Source organism: Drosophila sechellia, chromosome X (genome assembly GCF_004382195.2).
Source record: "Drosophila sechellia strain sech25 chromosome X, ASM438219v1, whole genome shotgun sequence".
Taxonomy (NCBI): domain Eukaryota; kingdom Metazoa; phylum Arthropoda; class Insecta; order Diptera; family Drosophilidae; genus Drosophila; species Drosophila sechellia.
The window spans coordinates 12,395,682-12,418,861 of NC_045954.1; the positions used below are offsets into that span (position 1 = coordinate 12,395,682).

The window sequence follows — 23,180 nt, forward strand, 5'->3', positions numbered from 1 at the left end:
AGGCTGTGTGGCAGCCCTGTGGGAATCGAACAGCTGATGTCGATAACTTTAGACGATAAGCTGCCGAAGGAAATTGCAAATTTTCAGAATTTGTTGACTAACGAAGCACCGGTGATGTTGGACTTCCTAACGGAATTGCGAAACAGTGGTTCTGGGGCGGATCAGCTGCCCGGCAACATATACACCGAGTTCTTCGCGAACGTTATCGAGGATCCCAGGGAACATGGATGCAAGTCAGTGGATCACGATTTTACACCAGGATTCTCCATGCTGCGCACTTTCGATACCGAAAATAGCAATCAATTGGAGCCGCCGGCAGCCTCGGATGCGGATGTCTGGATCTTTGGCTATGGATCGTTGGTGTGGAAGACGGACTTCCCGTACATAGACCGACGACGCGGCTTCGTTTGGGGATTCAAGCGTCGCTTCTACCAGCACAGCATCGATCACCGGGGTATTCCCGAACGTCCTGGTCGCGTGGTCACCTTACTGCCAGGCGATCCCGCCCAGGATCGTGTCTATGGGGTCGCCTATCGCATAGCTGCTAGTCAAAAGGGTGCTGTGCTTGACCATCTGGACTACCGGGAGAAGAACGGGTACGAGCGCTGCAGCTTGGAGTTCCACGAGTATCCGACTGACGGAGCAGAACCCATCCAGGTGATCATATACGTGGCCACGCAGGCGAACGATTCCTATGCTGGTGATGTGTGGCAAGTTCCCTGTATTGCGAGTCAAATCTTCAGCTCGGCCGGTCCCAGTGGCCCCAATCGCGAATACCTGTTCAACCTGGCCGCCGCCATGGATCAGCTCTTTCCCGGTGCTGTAGACGATCATCTCGAAGAACTGGTGGCTTGCGTTAAGCGTTACATTGTCGAGGATGAGCCCCAGTTAATACGACATGCGCTGTTGCATGAGATATCCGGTATTCTGGAGGAGGAGGAGCTAGCGGAGCAGGCCCACCAGCTGGAGAAGCTTTTGGAGCGATGTCAGAAGCCTGGCGGACGCGAGTGGTTGATCCACGGAGCACTGCAAGCCAAAAATAAGTCGTGACACCCCGAACATTTTGCAATTGAAGACTACTGTTTATTGTAAATACCAAGAAGCTTGGGAAATTTCTTTTTAGATGCACCATTCCAAATAGACCAATTGCAACGACGTGTTACAGAGGTTTCTGACGAATCACAATTACGATTGTGATTTCAGTCATGAACATTATTTATTATGAATTTTGAATATAAATTTAAAACAAACATTTATTTGATTTTATTTAAAGTGAAGTGTGGTTTGATTTGTGGTATCATTAAACATTGAATTATTAAATATATGGCATATATTAGTTGTTATAAAAATCAAAAAATATAAAGAGCACGCTCTAGGCCGGATAGATGGTATAAATCGACGTTGATAGTAACATTAATATCTAATCTTTGAATTTATAATTCAGGAATCACGGCATTCAGATAGTACTCAATATAGCCTTTATCAGCTTTCGGAATAAATTTATTTTTATTTTATTTCTACCGATGTAAATGAACAATTTTTCAATACAATGGCATGTAAATTATAATTACAATTTATTTTAAGTTACTTAAAGGATTTTAATTTAAAGTTTCTAGCAAATTAAATTTAATTTTACGGGGAATACCCTAACGTGTAGAATACAGCTGTGCTTCGTTGGTCACACTGCTATAAAATATCGATAAGGCTGAATCGATAATGCCCAAGCTTGCCATTCATCGATGGCGGCCAGTCGTCGAAGTTTTCACAGCTCTAACAGTTGAGACAACATTTCGAGAAATTGTCGTTTGTTTTGTAGTGCTTTTTGTTTAAACATTGCGTTGTGTTTTTTGTTTATCGCCCCCGTGACGATCTGATCTGATTCGGTTCGCCAATCTAATTGGATTGGGCAAGCGCCACAAACGTCCAACAGCGGAGTGAATCGCCATGAAACAGGTGGGCGGGGTTTAACGGTTTGCGGGGGGGTTGGTTGGTATTTAGTGGGTGGTTGTGTTGCGGAATGTGTTATTGTTGCTGTTGTTTTTGTTTTCGTTTTTTGTTTCTGCTGCTGCGATGATGTTATGTCCCCTGTTTGTCAATGTGTTTCTCTGTGCATGTGTGTGTGTTTGTGTGTCAAATGCAAATTAGAATGACAACATGTTTGCATTTGCTGCTTTTCAATATCAACCATCACATCACCGTTAGGTTGTTGTTGCTGCTCCAGATGAATCATTTGAGCTCTCCCCCTCTCTCTCTCACTCCCTTTCCCCAGCAGATTCTTATCAGAGCAGTGAAAGTCAATGTTCTATCTTTATTGTTCTTGTTCTTGTTTTTGTTCTCTTGCCAACAAGTTTCTTATTGGACTACATTTACATTACCAACATGACGCAAGAGTGGCCACCGCCACCCACTCACCGCACCCCCTCCCCCTTCTACCCAGTCGTTCGGAGCTCCTTTTTATTGCCTACTTTGCTGAGTTATTGATAATGGGCCCTCGCACACAAGAAGGATAAAGCATAACGGCACATAACTCATTACCATTACCATGCAAAATTCCATACGACCATTGTGTGTTAGAGCGAGAGGACCTATGAATTGTGAGAGTATGCCAGTATTTACATTTTAGCAAATTACATTTTTTAGTATGTACTCGCATGTGGGATTTATTACTTTGCTTTCTCAAAAAAAAAGAGAAGAGCAATTTGGGGAGCTTCGCCTCCTAACAAGTATCGATTCCTGGTTAAAGCAAGGGAAAACCTCGGTCAGGGTTGCCAACGCATTGGGCTAACAATCCGAAATCAAAGCCAGCGGCAACCATACGGACTCGTTGGTGCTTTGCATAACCATATAACCAGGATATTCAGGACGTGCCAGTGTGTTTGTGTGTGTGTGAGTGTGTATATTGTGTGTGTGTGTGTTCTCCTCCGTGTATGTATAACACGTGCCGTGGAAACTGCGCGGAAACGCTACCAGTTTCAGTTTTTCGCTGTAGAGCAATCGACGCGTTCGCACGCGTTGTTTTTTCCCTAAATCCTAAAAAAGAACCCACAACCAATAAGCCAAAATCTATAAAAAAAAATTGCAAAATATCTATAAACAAAAAGAAAGTCTGTTCCAGATGTTTTTGCCAAGTAAATCCAGAGAAAAAGCTACAATTTAAAAGAAAAAAAGCACGCTGTGTTGGTATGTGTGGTATGTGCGCTGCCTCAACAAATTTTTCACTTGTATGTGTGCTGTACTTGCCTGAATGTGTGTATATGTGTGTGTAACTCGTGTCATGTGACCGCGCGCGCAAAACATTTTGCATTGTTTTTGCCCAAGCAGTTTTTGTTGTTGTTGGAGGATATCCAGCGTGTACGCGAAAAACGTTTTTGGGGGCGAAATAGCGTAAGCCTGCGCAATAGTCGCTCACATGGCAGCTGGCCATACACACACACATGCACACAAACACACACAAGAGCAGGGATAAACAGGAGCTAGCCGAGATTTTTTTGTGCCATTAAAACGAGGGAAATTCAACGAAGAACGCCTTTTAGTAGGCTAAACAAAAAGCGGAGCAGCGATTGATTCCGTTACATTTCCAATCAGCATAAATTGCAAGCAGTGCGAGTGAGAGTCAGTGTGCCAGTGTGTGTGTGTGTGTACGTGTAATACTCACGCATATACTTACATACGTTGAGAATCCTAGAAAGCAGCATCGCCTGCTCCTTTTCGTTGGCGCTCTCGTTCTCAATTTTGCAGCAGCAGCAGCAGTAGAGACAGTAGAAGCAGTAAAAGCAGCAGCAGCAGCAGCTCAGTCGACAACTGACCAGCCAAGCACTAGCATATTTCCTATTGGTCCCTTGCAACAAAAAGCCCCGAAAATATATTGAAAATTTCACAAAAATGGTAGAAGCCAAAAGTGTAAAAAACTAAAGCGAAAGACTTGAAGACATTGAAAAAAGCGCGCCTATTCAGTGAATGTGTGTGTGTGCGTGAGAATCGATGTGTGAAAAGAACAGTGTATTGAAAGTTCAATAAACTAGCGATGATCCTTTGAAAATTAAGAAAAAAAATTTAACTTCTTTTTTTTTTGTATGTTTAAGTGAAGAAGAAGCTGCAGCAGGAGCATAAGAAGAAGATGTAGCTAACATGTGAGTAGCAACAAGCAGGGCCAAGCAGTGCCTATGTGTGTGAAAAATCTGTAAATCGAGGTTATCTATACACACACACACTCACATGAGCAGTGAGCAGAAGCGAGATAGAAGCTGCCGAACATACATACATACATACATACATATACATACACTGATTTGGGCAGCATCCTGCGACTCCGTCTCGCTCGCACTCTCTCCCTGCCCAAACCCACTCGCATGCTCCTCTACTCTAAAGCAATGGCATTTTAATCATCATTAGGACGAGTGGAAGGGGGACAGCACACTGTCATTATCAACAGACACACACACACAGTCACAAACCTCCTGTTGTCCTGCAGGCGCCACCCACCATATTGCTCTTTCTCTTTCCATCCCCCGCAACCCAGTTCCTCTGCAATGTTTGTTTGCGGGAATTAAATTTAAAGTATGCCAACGATTTGCTTGTCCTTCTCCACCCACTCTTCTTCGCTTTTTCGCCCCACTGTTGCGCGCATTTCGTCCTGGCGACCCATATGTGTATGTATGTATGTATGTCCTTGTGTTCACGTGTATGTTTGTCAAAGCGTAAACAATTGCGAATAAGACAAGCAGCAAAAAAGGAAAAACGACAGCAAAAATAGCAACAAAAAGAGGCAAGAAAAATAATGAAACGAAAACAGAACAAGAATACACACACACAAAAGTACAAAAAAAAGGAATACCGTGCAGCAGTTGAACAACACACGACATTTGCAATGTGCGAGTGTGCGAAAAAATCGATTTGTGTGCCATCAAAAAGTGCATATATAGGCAACCCATATTCTCATATATTTCCGCCACCCCCTCATCCCCCGCAGCACAACCAACCTGCCCCCGTTGTGCAACATAATGTGGCAGCAACGATTTTCAATTAACATCAAACAATCGCTTAACGTTTAACATCCGCCATTGCAATCGCAATATCCCGTTATACAGATTGATTCTCTTTCATTCGCGCCATCCCTTTCGCACACCCAGCAGGGTCGGTGGGAGCAGGGTATACCGTTTTAGGGGGTAGGGAGCTCGGATGGCTCTTAATTAATCTACGTGTGCCATTGTCAAAAGTCTGAATAGAAATCAAGGTTTATGTAATCCGCCAGGCCAGGCGATACAAAAATGAAAAACAAAAGAAATCGAAGAGAGGGAAGCAAACAAAGCGAACGCAAAAAAAAAACGCTTTAATTCTAGCAATCCAGACTATTCACAGCTGTTATCGATATCTAAATTGATATTTCCTCATTTCCGTTCCAAGAAATGCAAATGAAATCATCAAATCTTCCGGAAAAGCCAAGAAAGGAAAAGGAAGCAGATTTTCTATTTGAACTGCCATTGAAATCATTTTCAGGCATGGCTTGTGATTTAGGTCGACTTTAAAATCAATAAATAAGTGTGTTAAATGTTTGTTGGAAAATAACATTTTGAAGATTGAACAAAGGTGCCCGCAAGTATACAACAAAATATTTTAAAGCTGCCGATTTGCATATTTTGTACAACTTTACTTACAAGTGATTTCAAATCATCAGGGATTTGTGTATGCTCTTAAAAAAACATGAAATAAAACTTGACCAAAAATGTATTGTGCGTGTAACAGAACCTCGGGGAGCACTTAGGATACAGAACAGAGAGTAGAACATATTGTAATTGAAGCTCTCAACTTGTTTCCATCCGTTTTAATTAGATCTCCCTTTCCCATTCTCTCCCTCATTGCAGCAAATATTTCGACCACTGTTAACCTAGTTTCACATCTCAAAAATAAACCAAACAACAAGGACGAGCTCAGACCAGCACTGGCTCCTCTGTCTTCGATTACGCACAGCTCTACCAGTATCTAGAGAATAACGAGTAAAGGCTACCAAGGACTCGAGGGAAGAGAATCGCCTGGGGCAGAGGAAGAAGCCAATCCCCACACTTTTCGGTTCTCCTCGGACCAGGATCATCACCTCCCCCATCCCGACCCCGGTACTACCTTCCCGCTGACCCATACACTCTGTCCACTATCCACTATTCGCCACCACCACACTCTGTGCACCCAACTATTTGGCCAACCATTAATCCTTGGGCGAGACCAGAGCAGCCCCATCGCATAACTGTGGATAGCAGAGCAGCCGGAGCACGAGGACGACTCATGTTACAAAAATGAAAAAGTTCACATTCAAAGGAGTTCTAGATGGATTTCGACAAAGCGTTCAGCCCCAAGCCACACGACAGGAGCAGGAGATCCAGGAGCAACTCAAGGCCGATCACTTTACGTTAAAGAAAGTAAGTCAAGCGCAAACGATAAATGAGATACGAGTTGAAAGTGAACGTAATCGAAAGGCATCTGTTGCAGCTAGCGGGTGTTTTATTTGGTAGCTGAATTGATTTGAATCTATCATAAGACACACGCGGCTATAACCGATGTCTAAATGCTTCAAAATGATAATTACATTAAAATTAGAAGTTTATATAATACTAAGTCATACGAGTCAGCGTGTTTAGTACGTTTAATGCAATTTCTTTATTTTCTCGCAGACCTTTCGCCATGGCTTTCCATACTCGCCCACATCCTTCGCTTTCGATCCAGTACAAAAGCTACTAGCGATTGGCGACAAATCGGGCTACATTCGCATGTGAGTGTGACTTGAATACAAAGTTTCCCTCATTATTATTTATTAATCTCATATTTCTTATATGAACTAATTGCAGTTTGGGACGACCTGGCGTCGATGCCCATGCCAAACACGAGGGCGAATCCGAGTGCGCCGTGCTCTTTGCCCAGTTCCTGGTCAACGAGGGCGCCTTGGTCACCGTCACCGCCGATGACACCATTCACTTGTGGAGCATTCGCCAAAAGACACCGCGCATTGTGCAGAGTCTGAAATTTCAGAGGGAGCGGTAAGTTCAAGCTCATCAAGTCAGTTCATTTAGGTTTGGTCTTATTATGGATATCACGATATCTTAATAAAACGGGTTATCACCTTGGCTAATTCCCAACATATTCCAACATATGTATATCCACCGATGACATAATCTCCATCTCTCTTGCAGCGTGACTTGCATACACCTGCCTGTGGGCAGCAAATGGCTGTATGTGGGCACCGAGAAGGGAAACATACACGTTGTTCACATAGATACATTTGCACTTAGTGGTTATATTATTAACTGGAATAAAGCAATTGAAGTGTAAGTCCAATTACTCCCTTAGTCACCTGAACCCACCGCATTAAGTTCTAATCGTGGGCTTAATCTAATTGCAGGGTTAGAACTAGTCATCCAGGTGCTGTGATTGCGTTATGTGATAATCCATTGGATGCAAACAAGGTGAGTCCTTTGCTTGTTTGTTTGAGGAAAATGAAGATTTCACTGCCCTTAATCTTAATACATATATTGTTATTATATTCAATGACTGATGAGATTCTTTCCGCACAGTTGCTTATTGCATTTGAGTGCGGGCTGCTTGTGCTGTGGGATCTGAAGGCGAAATGCGCTGAGCTGCGATGGCAGGCGGCCGAGGCCGTCAAGTCCCTGGCCTGGCACTACGAGGGCAAGTATTTTGTGTCCTCGCACACGGATGGCTCCATTTGCTCCTGGCCCACGAAGCCGCAGGCTAAGCCGCAGTCGCAGGTCTGTCCGCATGGTAAGTTGCATCGCAATTATCCGTATTATATATGTAGTATATATTTGATTTGGTTTGTGTATGCTGCAGCTAAAATCAACAAGGAAGGCAATACGGAGAAGTGCAAGCCGATATATAAAGTTGACTTGAAGTCCAGCGCAACTGGGTGAGTAATAAGCACTAAGCACTGTCAAATCATTTGTTTACTATTAGGCTTTATTTATATTACACGGAGATAGCTGAACAACCCAGGGCGCTATCTTTATTTTAATACAATAACCATAAAGCAATTTTACAATAATATTTCAACAATAAGACTCATTGCGCTGCCGACGGCCCGATAAAACAAATGAATAATGATATCTTGACTCATTTAAAATATATAATCTTTTTATTTACCCACCGCAGGGAAACCTTCACCATTTTCTCGGGCGGCATGCCCTCGGAGAAGGGCTCCAAGTCCAACTGCATCACGGTGATGGTGGGCAAGGCCACCACGGTGCTGGAGATGGAGCACGCCGTTTGCGATTTCATTACACTCTGCGAGAATCCCTGGCCCTGCGGTATGTTTTAAATAACAAAAAACATTAAGATCGACAGAGCATTTGTGTGATGTTATATATTATATATCAGATATGTAATATGAAATAATTTACCAACTTGGTTTTTGTTTGTCTTTACAGAGACCCAGGAGCCGTATGCTATTGCCGTGCTGTTGCAATACGACTTAGTATTAATAGACTTATTAACACCCGGTTTTCCATGTTTTGAATCGCCTTATCCAATGGACTTACACGAATCACCTGTTACATGTTGCACATATTTAACCGATTGCCCATCGGATTTGGTTCCTGCTTTCTATTCAGTAAGTTTAGCATGCCCCCAATTTTCGTTAATAACCTTCTATTGATTCAATTAAACCTGTGCTTTAGGTTGGTCGCACAACGACAAGTAAAAAGAGCTGCTTCTCGGAGCGCGAATGGCCGATATCCGGTGGCGAGTGGTCGCCGGCGTCGTGCAGCTATTCGGAGATCGTGATCACCGGACACCAGGACGGCAGCCTCAAGTTCTGGGACTCCGGTGCCGGCACGCTGCAGATCCTCTATAAGCTGAAGACAGCCAAGATGTTCGAGAAGCCGCGCTCCCACGTCGCCCACTCGCATCCGGAAAGCGACAATCCGCTGGCGGTGCACCTCATCTTCCTTTGCTCGGAATCGCGACGCCTGTGTGTGGCCGGCGCCATGGGACAGGTGATGCTCTTCAAGTTCCGCAAAGTGGAGTCCACGTCGGAGGTACTGGTGCTGGAGATACCCATACTCTATGAGAATTTTGATGACATTTATGGGACAAGTCCCGAGTGCGATTTTCTAACGGGCCATCAAGTGCAGAAGGCTGAGTCGAGTGATACGGATAAGGTAAGGCTTGTGGTTGTTGTTCCTTCCCAAGTAACCTGCTAATTTCTCGATATTCCACATTATACCTATTGCAGACGGCCGAGTGTTCGCTGAAGGTGCGCAATGGGGCGCAACGCAAGCCGCCGGGCTTCCAGTCGCAGCTGGTCTGCCTCACCACCGGACCCAATCGCCGGAACGTGCAGGTCACCTCGCTGTGCATCAGCTCCAGTTACGGCCTGTAAGTAGCATAGCTGCTGCCACCCATCCAACCATCCAGCTAGCCAGCCAGCCAACCGTTCATCCCATTAATCCCATAATCCCCGAGACACTCGCTTCAATCCATCCGATCATCCAGCAATCCATCTGCCCATCGATCCAGCCACACACGTACACACACCACCACCAAAAGCCCCAAGCAGCTCCCAGCCGCCAACAATAACCAGCCTAGAGCAAAGCCACCCAACTACCCACCAGACAAAGGACACAGGAAAGCGGACTTTAAAGATACTAGCTCCCTGAACCCTGCCCCAAAAAAAAAAAAACAAAAAAAATGTACTTAGACCGTAGTCTAGTTTGTATTCGTAAATGCATGACGTTCTCTGAGAAAAGCGCCTGAGACGTAGCCGCGAACGCTCGACGAGTGTTCTAGCCTGCCCAAAAAACCTGATAACCCCTGCCACGCCCCCCTTTCCACCTGCCTACGCCTCTGCCCCGCCCCCAAGGTGCACCGCTTTTGTTGAATTTGTTTGCGTTGTGTATTCCGTAGTATGCAACAGTTGCAAGCAGACCGAAAAAAAAACCAAATCAACGCCCCTTGGTAATTACAAGCACCTAAAGCAGAAGTTCTGGACAGATTTGTGACCCATTGACCTTTTGTCTTTCCGGATCTAGAAACCGATTCCCAAATCCACCGCCAGACTGGCTTAAAAGCGACGTACTCATGACTGAACCCGAACCCGGACGGATTCGTATTTTAGTGCCTGGTGTGTGCGCGTGTGTGAGAGTGATGATGCGCATCAAAATAATTCATTTGTCTTTCAGTTTTTGTTTTAAGGGTTTCGTATTTGCGTTTCGGTATTTAATATTGTTATTTTTTCTGTAATAATTTGCTTTCGAGTTTCGTTTACGTACTATTGCTAATTAGTATTTTGGTATTCTTTAAATTATTTTACTTTAGCTAAGCACTGTAGTTTGCTTTCGTATTTATTTTTCTTAAGCACTTTTCTTATGCTAATTTTTTTAGTACTTTCAAAATATCTTAAATATTAAAATACCATAATTTAATAGAGTAAAAAAATAGTAAAACTTAATTGCATAATATGTAGTATTTTCTGATGAGAAGTTTAAATTATTGACATTTTTGGTATTTCAGACAGCTACTTTATATTTTTTAATTATTTTTACTTATGTATTTTGATTTTTATTTGTATTACCTTGGTATACGTTGCATTATCTAAATTAAGTTATTATCCTGATGACGAATAGTTTCCTCGCATTTGTTTTGTGACGTTGATTTGTATGCAGTTGATTTTGGAAATATATATGAATATTTTCTGTTTTTAGAATGGCTTATGGTACCGAATATGGACTTGTCATAATTGATATAATCCAAAAAATTTGCCTATTGAGTGTTGCATGCCCCGATCTGTATGGCGCACATGATCCTTACTCGCGAACACCAAAAAGTCCAAAACGTATTGAAAACAAAGAGGAGCAAAGCCGATCGCCCAGCTCAGATCAGGTAAGTGCCCTCGCTCTCTCTCTCTCTTTCTCTCTCTCTCTGTCTGTCAGTCTCTCTGTCTCTCTCTGGCACCGAGACCAAGTTTATAACCGAATCGCAGTGAACCGCGCGTACAAACATACACTCGAATCCATAACGAAAGTACACAGACAGACCATATAATTCAAATGCGCCATTGATTTGAATTGGAACACAGCCACACTAACAACACAGACACCCCAGATCATTTGAATTCGCAATTGATTTGAACTGAAACACAGCAACACTGAGAACACAGACAGACCGAAATGTATGCTATACTATTCACGCCGACCAACAAGTGCTCATTTGAACATGTTACATACTCAATATTTTTCTAAACATCTTACATATACATATTTGAACTTTATATGCATACCGATATTTACTTATTACATAACGAACGAAATTTTAATTACGTATCACATACTAACAAATATACCAAATTGATATATACATTATATAATCTATATATATATATATATTTAAACATACTCGTATGTATGAGCTAACTTTTAAAAATTGTAGCCAATGAAACTTTTGTTTTGGTTTGTGTTTTTTGTTTTCGTTTTCCCTTTAGTTAGTTAGATAGCTCTCTCTGTCTCGCTGTCACCTTATTGCATTTTTGTGGCATTTTTTATATCAATCTGATGGAATTACCTCACCAGTACTTAGACCCCAGTCCATATATATATATATTACACACACCCACATGCAAGCAAGCAAGCAAACATAACCAAAATGTTTAGCTGAATATCTAAAAAGATGCGAAACTGTAGCTTTAGTTTAGCTTGGTAGTTGCTATAAGGTATTTTTTCGATGTACTAGCCCGTTTTCAGCGAATAATCATCCCTCTCTAACTGAAGATCACACTGATATAGTTCTCTCTTTATTGGACCCCCAAGTAACGATATCGATTTGGCTATCATTAATTCTTCGGTTACCTTAAATTTAGTATTTTACGGTCAAGTAAAGTGTGGCCATCCTTTTCTCTTTCCTATCTCTATCTCTGTCTCCGTTTTCAAGCTTATATCTATCTCTGTCTCAAGCTAAAGTACTAAATGCAGCATGGTAAAAGTCATATTAACGTATTGGTTTAATTTTTGTTTGGTTTGTTTGTGTTTTGCACGAAGCTTGCCTACGATATGATGAAAATTTAATTGATTTGGATGGATTGGATTGGTGTCTTTTCTGTTTTGATTGCCACGCTAAAGACCATCGCATAGACACGATTGATCGCTTTGATTGTTGTACATGTACATGTGTGGTATAATTCGATGCCGATACGATCCTATTTCATTCGATTACCTCCGATTCGATTCAGGTCGATTTCTCGAGTCGATTCGATTTGAGTTGATTTGATCTGAGTTTTGCCTGAAAAATAAGTGCCTAGCGAACACCCAAGAAACAATTACAATCGAAACAACATGAACAACAGCGACAACATAAATATGTTTCTCCTCCTCTCTCTGCCTCTATGTCTGTCTCTCTTTCTCTGTGTTTGTGTACCAACTTATTGATTGAATAATTGATGAAGTGTATGTGTGTGATCTTTTTACTTTGTCACCTTTGTTCAGAACACCTTTTGTAACATAACCAATAATCAAACCACCCACCACCACCAATGCAGCTAACAAATTATTCAATGTTTGATATACATTTATTTATTACCTAATTCGAATCGATAATTGATCGTAGTTCATTTTATTACATTTTAAATTCTAAATCTAAGCTTATCTGAAGCAATAAAATCGTTGTATTGCCTGTGCGTGTGTGTGTTTGTGTTTGAGTTTTGCCAATGCGTATGTGAATGTGTGTGTTAGGCTATACGCCTAAAGTATGTCAGTTAACTAAGTCGTTGCCTAAAGTTAAACCCCTATCCGATGTTTGTTAACCCACAAGAAAACCAAACGAATCCATAACAAGTTTAAATTGTAAATTGTTGATACAATATTCCCCCCGTTCCCCCTTAGCTACCCAATAACCCCGTTTAAGCTCTGTTTATCCTTGTATAAAAAAGTACATCCCCAACATATTCCAAAGAAAAACTGGAGCAAACCAAAAACGCAAATAAGCAGCAACAAGAATGCGCAGCTTCCATCCCCCAAAATGGTATAAATATGTATATGGGGGAAAACTGCGAAATGCCATTGCAAAAGCATGCCAAAATTTATATTCCATCCTCCCTCATTCACAAATTTTTCACTTTTCCGCGCTTTTCGTGACCTACTTCAATCTGCTGTGTTTAAACACCCTCAATTGAAAACTATTCGTTTGAGAGTCCAAGATTTTATTAAAAACCCAGGGTTGCATTGAAAGGCAGCCAATGTAAATTCTACCAATGTCTTAAAGCATCATGTATAAACTATATTTTAATAATATTAAGGAAATTAGAATATTCAATTTTATTGAATTAATCATAAACCCTTGTCATTAACAATTATGTTAAACAACCTTGTACCATATTTTCTTTCGTATATTCACCTCACTTTTCGCCTTTACTTGTTGCTGCTATATTTTTGCATCTTTGGGCTTGCTGATCAAAGAAAAGAGAACAAATTAAACAGAAACCAAAACAAAAACCTACAAAAGAAACAAAAAAAACCCAGTAACCCAAAAAGAAGTGAATGTTAACCCCTTAATCTCCATGAAGCCCTTTAAATTCCCTTGTCCGTCGATATCGACCACTACTACTTTTCTTATTGTTGTCTAAAAGAACAGAAAGAAAAACGAAAATTAAAACTCTGCACCCTACCCCTCAAAAATCCCGATCTTCATCTAGCTGAACGACACGACCAGTCCGGATAGTCCGTCGCTCGAATTTGTACCGGAGGCTGGCGAAACATCGGCCCACGACGGCGTGGCGACGGCAACAAGCTCACGTCCCAGTTCACCGGACCCGGTGGTGAATAGTGGTCGTGAAACGCTGCTCAGCGGATCAGCAGCGGCAACGGCGGCTGCGGCAGCATCGGTCATGATGGCCAAGAGTCCCCAGCGGGATGATGCAGCTCCCAAGGAGCTGCAGGACAGACGGAAGTCCATGTCCTGGAAAACGTTCAATTTGAAGCGTCAATTATCGAAAGTCAATATGAAGATCGGCGGCCTGAATGTCAATACCGATATGGAGTCGCTGAAGAATAGCTCCATTTTCTACACGCCCAAGGAGGTGTCACCGGAGGCTGCTACACCACCGGCGACAGAAGAGGAGGCAACGCCAGAGGGCAAGGAGGACGAGTCCCTGGATGATGCCGAAATGGCGACCAACGCGGGAGCAGCAGCTGCATCACCATCGCCGGCAGTTCGTGGCAAATTTCGCTCCTCCACCACGGATTCGCCTGATGAGGGCGCCAGCAGTAACACCGCCAGCGGCATTCGTCGAGTGGACTTTGAACAGCCGGCTGGGTTCGAGGTGGAGCGACCAAACAACCTGCCACTGGCGGATGCACCAGCTCCACTGAAGCCCGCCCGTCAAAAGTTCAAGGAAAAGTCGCGCGATCAGCGACTGTTATCCGTTCCGAATATTAAGTATCAGCCGCGAGATTCGCGTGGCGGTGCTCGAAACCTCAAGAATGATGTGTCACCGCTGATGGGCGTTGGTGGTGGTGGCGGTGGAGGAGGCGTGGCCGGCGCCAGCAGCGGCATTGCAGGAAGCGTCGCTGGAGGCAAGAAGATACGTAAGTATGGCCCCAGCGAAAGGATCACCCTCCATCTTATCCAAAATAACAAACAAAAAGAGCGCTTTAAGTATCTAAACGGCAGAAGTTTAACCCCCTTAACCATAAAAATGCAATTTTATGTGCAGAGCGAGCGAGCGAGTTCTTTCCTGAGTGGTCGCAAGGCAGGCAGACAGATTGTAAATCACGAATCCGAATCGGATCCGAAATTTCGTCCTCGTTATTGAGATTTTACTGCGTTTATGCGAGGGAGTTAGTGGATTATGTGTATATTAATATTATAGAACTTATCGGTAGCGCCCGAATAGGGACTATGAACCTAGATAAGTTCGAAGTTTTTAGGTAAGGCACGTAAGGTTTTTACGTTTGGTGACCTCAAATATTCTTTTCCAGAGACTGCATGACAATATTAATAAGCCTGCGAAACGTATAGTTAAGCGATCCAGAGAGATCAAACTAAATAATAACATTGAGAAACGCATAAACGCAGTACATCCGCTCTCGACGTCGCAAGTGATTTAATGTCTTTCTCTTCGTTTCTCTAAACCCTTTCTCCCACCGAGTCCCCTCTCACTGTTTCTCTCCTCCTCGAACATCGGCGTTCTGTCGTCGTTTCTGTTTGGGTTTTTTACTTTCTCGTTTCAGTTTTGTGTTGTGCCTTTGCTTTACGTTGCTTTTAGTTGCTGCAAGTTGTAGAAAATAGTTAAAACAAATGAGATACTACTGTATACTTAGCACCCCTGCTCCTTTGTCCAAGCGCCTGTTTCCAAAACCCTGACCCTATCAATAACGCAGCTAGAGATGTGCGTATTCCAATACCGGATATAGAGATGAGAACCGAACGATAATCAAAATTCCGATGATGCTTTATTTTGTTGATTTTTGAAACGGAAACAAAAACCAAAATTGCATTTTGTGTATAGAGCATAATTTGTAGAGAGTTAGCTAATTTAAACAACAACCAAAATCCAGTAAAACGTGACAATAAAATAATGATGTAAAAAAACAATACAAAATAAAACACTTGAGAAACAATTTACAACAACAATGTGATGCGATTACAACAGCAACTAACAACAAAATCACATACGCACCCAACCTAAACAATTACAACAACTATGTACAAAACAAAAACTTTACAAAAAGTACAAATTTTTGCCAAAAATTTCTTATCTATGCTTCTTCTTCTCCTCAATACCTAGGCAACGGATGCAGAAGAGCTGCAATACAACTGCCTGTATGTGATTGTGTGGAAGTTCTTTGGTAAATCATTTAACAACCACCACCACCATCATCACTACCACTACTCACCAGTCACTTAAAACAAAACACAAGAACAACAACCACTAACAAGCACCATCACACCCACATAAAACATGTAACTATAAAGCTCTGAAATTACTTACTACTCAGTTTGCAAGAAAACACGATATATTTATACATTTTAAGCTAAGAGATCAATGTAAAGCGGGTGCTGTATGTCAAACAGAAAACACCACACAGAAATCACCACAATTTACTAAACCACAACACCACACTCTATGTATGCAATGTGCAAAAAGAAAGTGCATTTTTAAAAATATTATCCGAAATCGAAAACCTCAAAAACGAAATGTTGATCGTTGTACGTTGGCCACTGTGACCTGTGCTAGTTTGTAAGTTCACCACTCGAACGCACACCACACACACAGCCAAAGACACTGATAGAAAAGTCCGTAAGCATTTCAAGAAGGTTACACTTAATTGCCGTCTGGTCTGTTTTCTGGTTGCAATTTGTTGATCGATGCCAATTTGAACTCATCGTGCTGACAAAGTTTGTTAGAGAGCTTAAGCTCAACTGTTGTGCTCCCATCGATGATTTCAGTCCCAATTCTTGGCCCCCCCAATGTCCCAATGCTCCTGGTTGTCTTTTTCTGCTATCGATGGCCCTAACTCTTGCTATCGATAACTTACGTTACGATTTTTACGATTTTTATATTCGTTCATATCCAAATAATATTCGTTTCTATTTTTCCATTGAATGTGTGTTTTGGCTATCGATAAGCAAATTTACCGTTGCCTTTATTTTCATTTTAAATTTTGCTTAGCGCTTTACCCAACCTCACAATATCTCACTTGTACATATCTACAATACCAACCAAAACATGATGTTGCAAAACCGATGAAGAGAAATCAATTTACTAAGCTACAACATATATAGATATATATATGTGTATATATACATAACTAAAAACTTTTATATAACAGCTAATATATACGCCCGCATAGCCACATGTCTACCTCTCGTTCTAACCCGAGACCCACCAACGTTTATTCGCTCTATATATCTGTCTAATCTCTCTCTCTCTCTCTTTCTGCTCGCTCGTATTTTTTGTACTTACATCTCAAATCATAACATATGTTTTCCAAAGTATTTTAATCAAATGTTATTCTTGCTATGATCACCTAATAATTATTATCGTGTTCTCGTGTTTTGATTGTATCCTATGTTTATCACTGTCAATCAATGTCACCCACCCACCACCACTGCAACGACGCCTCCGTTTCTCGCTGTGTACTCGTATTTGTGTTGTGATCGTATACTCGATTATTCGATACCTTTTTCCTAAAGGAATATTAAATGTAAACATATAACTTGCACTGATTACCAACATCAAATTGTCATCCAACGCCTCTTGTTTGTTATGCACCACAAAAAGAACCGATTAACGACAAACGTTTCATGATCAGCGGACAACACTGTAAATTGATCAAACTACAGTAATCGCTTGCTAGTGAGGACGAATTACACTTATTTTTTTAATTTTATTTAAATACACTCATGCTTATGTATCTTTAATTTTTCTTACCTAGAAAAGCTTTGTGTCAAATAAGAAACGAGTTAAAAAGACTGATTTTCTAATTAAATGGAAAAGTAAGTTTTTGATTTCAATATAATTTCAACACCAACAGCTTTAAAAACAACGACGTAAAACAAGTTTTATTTACATACTTCAATGCTTTTTATTCAAAAAAAATGTTCTGTTTGGTTTTAAAAACAAATTGATTTTATGAAACACATTTCTAGTGATTAATTAGAAAGGCGTTAAATTCTGTAGAATGGTTGGCCATTGTTCAAACTCATCAGATTAAAACATTTTGGTTGGGAATAAGGATAAATGCATAGAAATCGGGATATAAACTTTAAAGTACACAAACAAACATATAGGCTAAAAATTAAACTTCACAACTATAAAGTAAAAATTAGATTTAGTTGATTATCTAACTTTGAAAGTTCGCCAGCCTTCACTGTACATAAGCTCACTGAAATTTGTCTTTGTTTGCACACTAGTTTCGCTAACCCTTTTGTTGAGTGTCTCTGAAAAGTATGCAACACTCGGATCACCAACGCGCACACCAACACAGATCACACCTACACAACCACACCCACTCGGCACAAAAATAGAACAACAGAGAAATTGCAAAAAAAAAACGGAAACAAAACTCGATAAAGTAACCAAACCAACGAAATGTGAAAGAGATGGCCATTCAATCATTTAGTGCATTTATCTCTCTGTCTCTCTCTCTGTCTTTCTCTCTATCTATCTCTCTCTCTATCTCTGACTATGTGTGTGAATCTCTCTATCTCTCTCTCCCATGTCTCCCACAATTATTGTTTATGTATATTTTGCAATTGCTCAGATCAACGGCAGCGGAGTTGCAACTGCAGCACCGCAGCAACAGTTGCAGCAGTCACAGCAACAACAGCAGCAGCAGCTACAGCAGCAACAGCAGCAGCAACAACAGCAGCAGCAGCAACAACAATCGTTAGGTGGTGATCCTGGTGATCCTGCAACTTCGACGTCAGCGGGAGCAGCAACATTGGCGGGATCCTCCATTTACGGTGCAGACGATGCAGGTGCGGGTGTTGCTAGTGGCGGTGTTGGTGTTGGTGGTATTAGCAGTGCGATTAGCGGTGGATTTGGTGGTGCGGCTGAGCCGCAACAGCAGCAACAGGTGTCGCAACAGTTGCATCAGTTACAGCAGCTACAGCAGCAATCGCAGCAGCAGCAATCGTTTGAGGCGTCTTGTGATCCATGGGGCGGCGAGTGCGGCGGTGGTGGTGCTGGCGGCAGCGGCGGCGGCGGTGGTGCAAGCGGTGGTGGTGGTGCTAGCGGTGCAGGTGCGCAACAACATCAATATCAGCATCCGCATCCGTATCCGCATCCGCATCCGTATCCGCATCAAACATCCGTTATACAGCAACAGCAGTCAGTGACATCGTACGAATCCCTAAAAAAGTCCAAATCACAAGGTGGGAGCACAACAGAGCACTACAGTAAACAACAGCTAACAGCAACCACTACAACAACAACAATAGCAACCAAATATAACAGCAAGCAATACAAGCAACAACAACAGCAAAAACAACAACCTAAACAGCAACCAACCAAATAATCAGATTGCACCTCTAGTCATGAAAAACAAATTGCATATTTTTTTACCAGTATACCACGCACACACACACAAACACACTTTAAGTGCAGTTGAACTTCTCTATCGCGACCAACGAGTGTTTTTGACAGAGTAGCATATATGCATATGCGGGCAATAATCTGCAATGCAATGGCAGTTTAGAAGTTCGACTGTGTCTCTGTCTGTCTCTTTCTTTCTCGCGCACACACACGGTCACACCGCATACGCACACAACCAAGCAAACGCACACGCACGCACACACGCACACATGAATATGGAATATGGACAGCAGACGATGCACGTTGCTTGTGGCCCCGCCCTCTTCCTCTGTATATGTGCGTGTCTGTCTGCGTATTTTGGTGTGTATGTGTGTGTGCGTGTTAAATTTGAAATTTTTGGAAATTTTTGGTATATTCCGTTTTGATTATATTTATGTTTCAGTATATATATATATACATTTGTTTCATGGGGTTTTTGTGAGGGGGGGCGATGGCTGGAGCTGTCTGTCTCTTTTTCTCGCTCGTTCGCTCGCTCGCTAGCTCGCTCTCTATTTCTCTCTCTCTGTCTTTCTCTAGCCCTAGAAAACAATCTAGTTATAACAGTGCATATGAATATGTTCTCTCGATCTATCTCGCTCGCTCGTTCGCTCTCTGCTCGCTGTCTCTTTTTTCCTTACTCTTACTATCTCACTTTATACTCTACCTCTTGCTACTGTCTCCCACTATGTCTGTCTCTTTCGCTCTGTGACACTTTCTCTCTCTATGCTCTCTTTCGGTCTTTGTTCTTGCATTTGAAACCGAATAACTAAACGAAGAATAAGACTTACCGGATTTCTATAAAGATAACGAGTACAACAAGATCTGATTTTGTATTGGCAAAAAAATTAAACTTACGCATAGTCCTCACACACATGCACACTAACACACCCACACACACATCCATACAAAAACGCCTAGCTAAGCACACATGCAAGCAACTTTCACTCGTACTTTTTTTTGACATTTTTTTCTTTTACCTAGTCAACGCGCCTGCTGCTTTCAAAATTGCACTCTCAGCAAGAAAGTTAGAAAACTCCGTTTAAAACTTACTCGGAAAATAGTACAAAAACAATTAATATAACAAAATAACAGTCGCTCGCAGGTACAGATTCAAAATGCCAAAACTGAGATATATAGTAATGTCTTCCATGCTTTAAAATTAACATTTCTTAATCGCTGAAAAATGATTTAAAAAGTTTTAAATGTAAACTGAAAACGTAAACTTTTTTTTTGGAAAAATACTTCATTAATATGTCTACAATATTATTTGAAGCACTTAAATTCTGCGAGCGGCTGAAAACAACACATTCACATGGAAATCACACAGATCAATTAACAACATTAGGCAGCCTAGCGGTACTTTAGTGTTGTGCTGCTCAAAAAAACATAAACAAAACTTAGAGCAAAATCGCAATTGCAATTAGATAATAAAGAAAATTCGATTAAATATCTAAGCAATAGTTTTGCCTACTACCGCCCGCCGCTTTTACTCTCTCTCTCTCTCTATCTATCTATCTCTATCTCTCTTTATCACTCAATCTCTCTCTATTTCTGTATCCGCCTGTCTCTTTTCACAATATTTATGAACGTATGTAACGATTTTAATGTAACTCGTTTATTTATCTCTTTCTTCTATCTATGGCATACAATCCATCAAAAACAAAAACCAAAATCACTTTCTGATTCCCAAAACCAAACCCGAATAAATTACAGATAAATTGGATGGAACTTTCTCAAGATCCAGATCATCGTCAATGTCCAGCATTGATATGTCTTCCTCTGAATCTGTTACCTGTTTAGCTTTTATCGAGAGTTATGCAAAACGAAATGGTAAGACTGATCGGTGATTGGATAATATCTTACAAGTGGTACATATTTAACATTGTTTTTACCTAGATATTTTGACACTTGTTCCTACTTTGTGGATTGGAACTAGTTTCGGTTCGATACTGACATTGTTCATCACCATGCCCGAGCGAGATGTGCGCAAATCTCAGCCAGTATTGATAACAATAAATGGTAAGTAATAAAGCCCCTCACATAAATGAATACATTTATATAAGATTTTAAAATATCTTCTCCTTTTCAGGTGGCCCCGTGGTACGACTCAAAGGATCCATAACTTCCATGTCTTTTTTAGACTCATACGGTTCGATCATACCCTATACGTTTGAGACCTGGCGTGACGAGAAGAGGGACAACAAAGACCGTAAGCATCTCCACTTCATACCCCTTTGATCTGATGCACTCGACTAATCCATATACATATCAAATATGATTCAAAGGCACACCCACAAAGAGCAGCAGCCGCACCAGTCCCACATTCACACCGACAACTGCCAATACATTATCAAACACTTCGGTCGCGGGTGGTGCGTCCGCAGGCGGAGGAGCTGGCGGCGGTGGTGCGGCCAGCGGTGGTGCAGCCGCAGGTGGGCCAGCCGGCGGTGGCGGTGGTGCCGGAGCAGGATCGGCGGCTGGAGCGGCCGGCGGCAGTGGAAGCGGTGTCACCAGCGGCGGGGGGATGAGCAGCAGCAGCGCCAGCAGCAGCGGCATCAGCGGAAGTGTGAGCACCGGCCTGGAAACTCTCACCGATCGACAATACATCGTTATCGCAAGCGAGAAGCAAACAAAAGTCTTCGATGTCGCCAACCAGTGCTGCATCAACCGCATACAATTATCGGAAATGGATTTTGCAGTCAAGGCAGAAACTATCACGATGAAAGGTGACTTTGAGACTTTAAGATATAATAACCTTGTTATATTTTCATTTTATTATTGGAGCAAGAAAATCATGATCAACGTTCCCTTCATTCCAGATGGCTCTTGCTTAGCAACCTATCTTTCGAATGGCCATCTAATGGTACATAGTCTTCCTAGTCTAAAACTGTTATTGGATACTGATTTCTTACCACTTATGGAACTAAGGTGAGCCGTAAACTTATAAGGTATTCCAACCTTTTTCTCGACTAAAGGTTCCATTATCTACTTAGTTTTCAAACAAAATGTAAACAGGGAATTGTGGATCCAATGCTTTCGATATGGGGTCAACAGATCATTGTTCATGAAGATACAACTCAGTAAGTCCTATGCTAAAATATTTTTATTTCCACCTTTTACTAATCTTGTTCCATTCCACAGAATATCAAAAATATTTTGCTTTAGTCATAAAGGTCATGGATTGTACATGGCATCGCCCACCGAAATTCAAAAATTCACGATATCATCGGAATTTTGGTAAACCAAAACAAACATAAATCATTGTACTTTAAACATTGCATATTAATTTGTAAATCTTCCCCTATTCAAGTCAATTTATTTTGGAGATGATGGGTGAACTATATACGGTACACGAAATGCCCGAACAGCCGAAGGAGGGTTTCTTCAAGGGTCTATTTGGTGGTGGCGCCAAACTCCTGGATCGCGAGGAGCTATGTGAGTAGATCTGCATGTGTTCCCATAAATCATTTCAATAATACATACAATCCCTATCTGTGCAGTTGGCGAGCAGAGCGGGAAACCGAATCGATCGGTGGCACGGCACATACCCGGCCCCAATTTGGAGCAGCTCGGCCAGAGGGCTTCCACCGCCGCATCGGAGATCAGCCGGGCGCACCAGCTGGCCATGGAGCGCGGCGAAAAGCTAAATTTACTGGAGGAGCGCGCCGAGCGCATGGCCAACACTGCTCAAGATTTCAGCGGCACTGCGCATCAATTAATGCTTAAATATAAAGACAAGAAGTGGTATCAGTTGTAAAATATCTATTTTAGGAGCCAATTCTACCACAGTTATTGTAATATTGCTTTTATAACACTTTCTACTACATTACGAGTAAAGTACACTTATTTAATTTCTGTTTTCAAGTCGTCACGTTATTTACAAAAACCGAAAACCAACAAAAAAACAACAAAAACCAAAAATTCACAAAAACAAAAAAACTGAAAGAGAAAAACCAACCAAAAAAAAACTGTTTTTAATAAAAATATATAGACCAAAAAACGAGCACTGTGGAGTCTTAATGTATTAATGATTATTGTGGGATATTGAAGTATTTTTAATTTAATTTATCTGTTTCACATGTTTTATGTGAAGTACGTAATAGTGCTGCTTTCC

General features: G+C 41.6%; 2 protein-coding genes across 12 annotated transcripts; both read left to right on the top strand.

Moving 5' to 3' along the window:
* Positions 1–32: 32 nt before the first annotated feature.
* On the top strand, positions 33–1,252 carry LOC6618580 (putative glutathione-specific gamma-glutamylcyclotransferase 2). Its single transcript, XM_002042803.2, has one exon. It carries the CDS (start codon positions 37–39, stop codon positions 1,048–1,050), a length of 1,014 nt encoding a protein of 337 aa, XP_002042839.2. The 5' UTR covers positions 33–36; the 3' UTR covers positions 1,051–1,252.
* Positions 1,253–1,736: 484 nt separating this feature from the next.
* On the top strand, positions 1,737–22,984 carry LOC6618581 (syntaxin-binding protein 5). 11 transcript variants are annotated; one of them, XM_032725303.1, is made up of 23 exons: positions 1,750–1,953; positions 5,862–6,410; positions 6,663–6,760; positions 6,837–7,025; positions 7,179–7,313; positions 7,388–7,451; positions 7,560–7,767; positions 7,837–7,912; positions 8,155–8,309; positions 8,430–8,611; positions 8,679–9,161; positions 9,236–9,378; positions 10,704–10,881; positions 13,682–14,573; positions 20,780–20,896; positions 20,963–21,085; positions 21,156–21,275; positions 21,352–21,792; positions 21,886–21,994; positions 22,060–22,146; positions 22,208–22,303; positions 22,377–22,501; positions 22,567–22,984. In XM_032725303.1, exons 2-23 carry the CDS (start codon positions 6,288–6,290, stop codon positions 22,821–22,823), a joined length of 4,401 nt encoding a protein of 1,466 aa, XP_032581194.1. In that variant the 5' UTR covers positions 1,750–1,953; positions 5,862–6,287; the 3' UTR covers positions 22,824–22,984. The 11 variants fall into 11 exon arrangements, with proteins under 11 accessions (XP_032581202.1, XP_032581204.1, XP_032581201.1 ...); XM_032725305.1 differs by lacking the exon at positions 13,682–14,573 and adding an exon at positions 18,255–18,867; XM_032725306.1 differs by lacking the exon at positions 13,682–14,573 and adding an exon at positions 18,255–18,735.
* Positions 22,985–23,180: the final 196 nt, after the last annotated feature.

Excerpts from the sequence above, each read along its gene's own strand:
- LOC6618580 (XM_002042803.2), top strand. The coding sequence starts at position 37 with ATGTCGATAACTTTAGACGATAAGCTGCCGAAGGAAATTGCAAATTTT.
- LOC6618581 (XM_032725303.1), top strand. The coding sequence starts at position 6,288 with ATGAAAAAGTTCACATTCAAAGGAGTTCTAGATGGATTTCGACAAAGC. Across the intron at positions 6,411-6,662 it reads ATCACTTTACGTTAAAGAAA|ACCTTTCGCCATGGCTTTCC; the intron begins GTAAGTCAAGCG and ends ATTTTCTCGCAG. Across the intron at positions 21,086-21,155 it reads AGTATTGATAACAATAAATG|GTGGCCCCGTGGTACGACTC; the intron begins GTAAGTAATAAA and ends TCTCCTTTTCAG.